General features: G+C 27.6%; 1 protein-coding gene across 1 annotated transcript; it reads right to left on the reverse strand.

Annotated features, from left to right (window-relative positions):
- Positions 1–527: 527 nt before the first annotated feature.
- Positions 528–1,907, reverse strand: LOC101496429 (protein trichome birefringence-like 19). The gene has a single exon (XM_012712405.3). The coding sequence runs from the start codon at positions 1,482–1,484 to the stop codon at positions 750–752; it is 735 nt and encodes a 244-aa protein (XP_012567859.2). The 5' UTR covers positions 1,485–1,907; the 3' UTR covers positions 528–749.
- Between the last annotated feature and the right edge of the window lie 513 nt (positions 1,908–2,420).

The raw sequence follows: 2,420 nt of genomic DNA on the forward strand, positions 1-2,420 counted from the left end.
CTGTAAACGCCTTATAACGTTATGCGCAAACGTTATATGACCTACAACAGCGCTTGTTTTACAACGCTTGTGAACAAAAGCGCTGTAAAAGACTCCGTTATTTTTAAAATATAATTACAACAACGCTTGTGTTTAGCAAGCGCTGTAAAATGCAGTTTTTGGCGTAGTGAATTCTGCATTTAACCACTAAATATCACATCTCAAAGTAAATTTAAATTTAACATGAAAAAGTCAAAGCTACAAAATTAAGCTTATGTATCAACGTGAAAATTCATTGTGATTCCATGAAAGCTAAACAAATGCGTGATAGGTAAACCAATAAAAATCACAATTTTTATTGAACAATTTAAGTTTTATTTCGAAAAAATTAAAATTTAACTAGCATATAAGGATTTTGAGGCTGTGTATAATGGCTCAAATTGCACAAGGCAATATGTTTAGCAACACTTTCGCACCACGTTCCAATAAAAAATGGTATGAATTTTTAGAAGCTACAAACAAACTTTGAACTTACCACACGTTTAATGTCTTGCTACCACAAAAAACAAAGAGCCCATATAATATAACATATTCTACAATACAAAAGATTCAATTTTTGTTTTCCTAACTATTAAGAATAATCAATTTTATTATAAAACAATAAAATTGATCTCTACAAAATAAAATAAAAAATTGACAACAATGATAGATTATACAATAAATTTATACTTTATCTAATTATCAAACTATTTGAGGTTTCCTTTCTCCCCCTAAAATTTCACACGCTCTATTTTTAACATTTCAAGTAAGAAATCGTTCCATGTGTCTATAGGTCCTGGCAAACACCAATGAACACAATCATTATATAATGTAACATTTTCACTTGGCAAATGTCCATATCTGCTTGGATGTCCATCTGATCTCAATAACATAGCTTGTGTAGTATCAAACAACGTAAATTTCTTCGAACCATTCTTTTTGGCCTTCTTTTGAGCAATTTTATATTCCTCCAATTGAATCATATATAATTCCATATTAGTGCTCTCTAATCTTGTTTCACTACTCTTAAATGGTTTAGTCCTCAAACAATTTCCACCTTCATTCCATAACCCATTCTCAAAATGTGATGGTGCAAATGTCCTTAAAAATGTAACGCCCTTATAATTTTCTAAACTATTTAAGGCTTGTAATGCTGTTTTAAAAGCCTTTCTATAACCATAATACATTGTTAAGTCGGTGACATTTTTTAAGAGGCAATAATGACATCCAACAATTTTTCCTTTTTCAAAGAATACCATTGGTTTGAAGAACCAATGTCCTCCATTTATAATGACATAGTCAAAACCTTCAACTTGTGATGTCCATTTATGATCAAATTCATCAAGGTGAATATTGTAGAGACGAGTGTGAGTTGGACCATCTGAATTTTCTCGTTTTGCTTTTACAAGAAAAGGTGACCAGAAAAAAGCCATTGTGAAATTGTAACTTGGGTATTTCCATCTCATGAAATAATCATCTTTTGTATATGATACATCTATGGGCCATTCCACCTGAAAAAAAAAAGTTTATTTTTTCTTTTTAGGGATTTAACAATTTTTTTAACAATAAAAAATACAAGCACACACAATTTTTAATAAAATAAAATAATTTTCTCTGACCCTACTCACCAAAATTTTGTTATAAACTAAAACTAAATAAATAAAATAGTTTAGGGGGTGATGGGTCTTTCATATTGGATTAGATTGAAGTGGCAAATATTCAGTATTCACATAAAAACAACAAGTGAGGCCCAAAAAGGAGATAAATTAGTTGGATTGTCAAACCATTGGTGTCTTGTCTTTTGATTACATATTCGACAACTATTTCACTGTCAACTTAACTTTATTAAAATCAATAAAAGACAACAACGCATACTAACTTTTGAAACCAAACACATATAATTATTTTAAATTGAATGTAATCTTTTTATGTAGTTCAGACATCTAATCTAATCAATATAGTTCAATAAATTTTTAATTCATATAAAGTTGTTAAATTTTACTTTCAGTTTTCATAAAATATTCGTATTTTTTAGTTTATATAAATATCATAATTTTCAATTTTACTCCATATTGTAGGGATTAAAATTGAAAACAATAATATATTTAAAAACTAAAATGTGCAGAATAAAAATTATAGAGACTAAAAGTGAAATATAATAATTTTATAGAGATTAAAAACTTATTTAATCCAATCAAATATCATCATGTTATTATTTCATAAAATACATAAAAAAATATTTTATAAGTAAAATTTGTAATTATTTTATTTAGGTGATATTGTTCTCTCAGAGGTTAGTTGGACGAGTGTTTTTATTTTATTTTTTAGAGATAACTGGACGAGTGTTGTGAAGATATATTTTATTTTTTTGTTGGAATGAATTGTATATTTAATAGATGAGA

Source organism: Cicer arietinum, unplaced genomic scaffold (assembly GCF_000331145.2).
Source record: "Cicer arietinum cultivar CDC Frontier isolate Library 1 unplaced genomic scaffold, Cicar.CDCFrontier_v2.0 Ca_scaffold_4067_v2.0, whole genome shotgun sequence".
Taxonomy (NCBI): Eukaryota; Viridiplantae; Streptophyta; class Magnoliopsida; order Fabales; family Fabaceae; genus Cicer; species Cicer arietinum.

Bases quoted from the DNA above. Each gene is read 5' to 3' on its own strand.
- LOC101496429 (XM_012712405.3), bottom strand. From the start codon at position 1,484: ATGAGATGGAAATACCCAAGTTACAATTTCACAATGGCTTTTTTCTGG.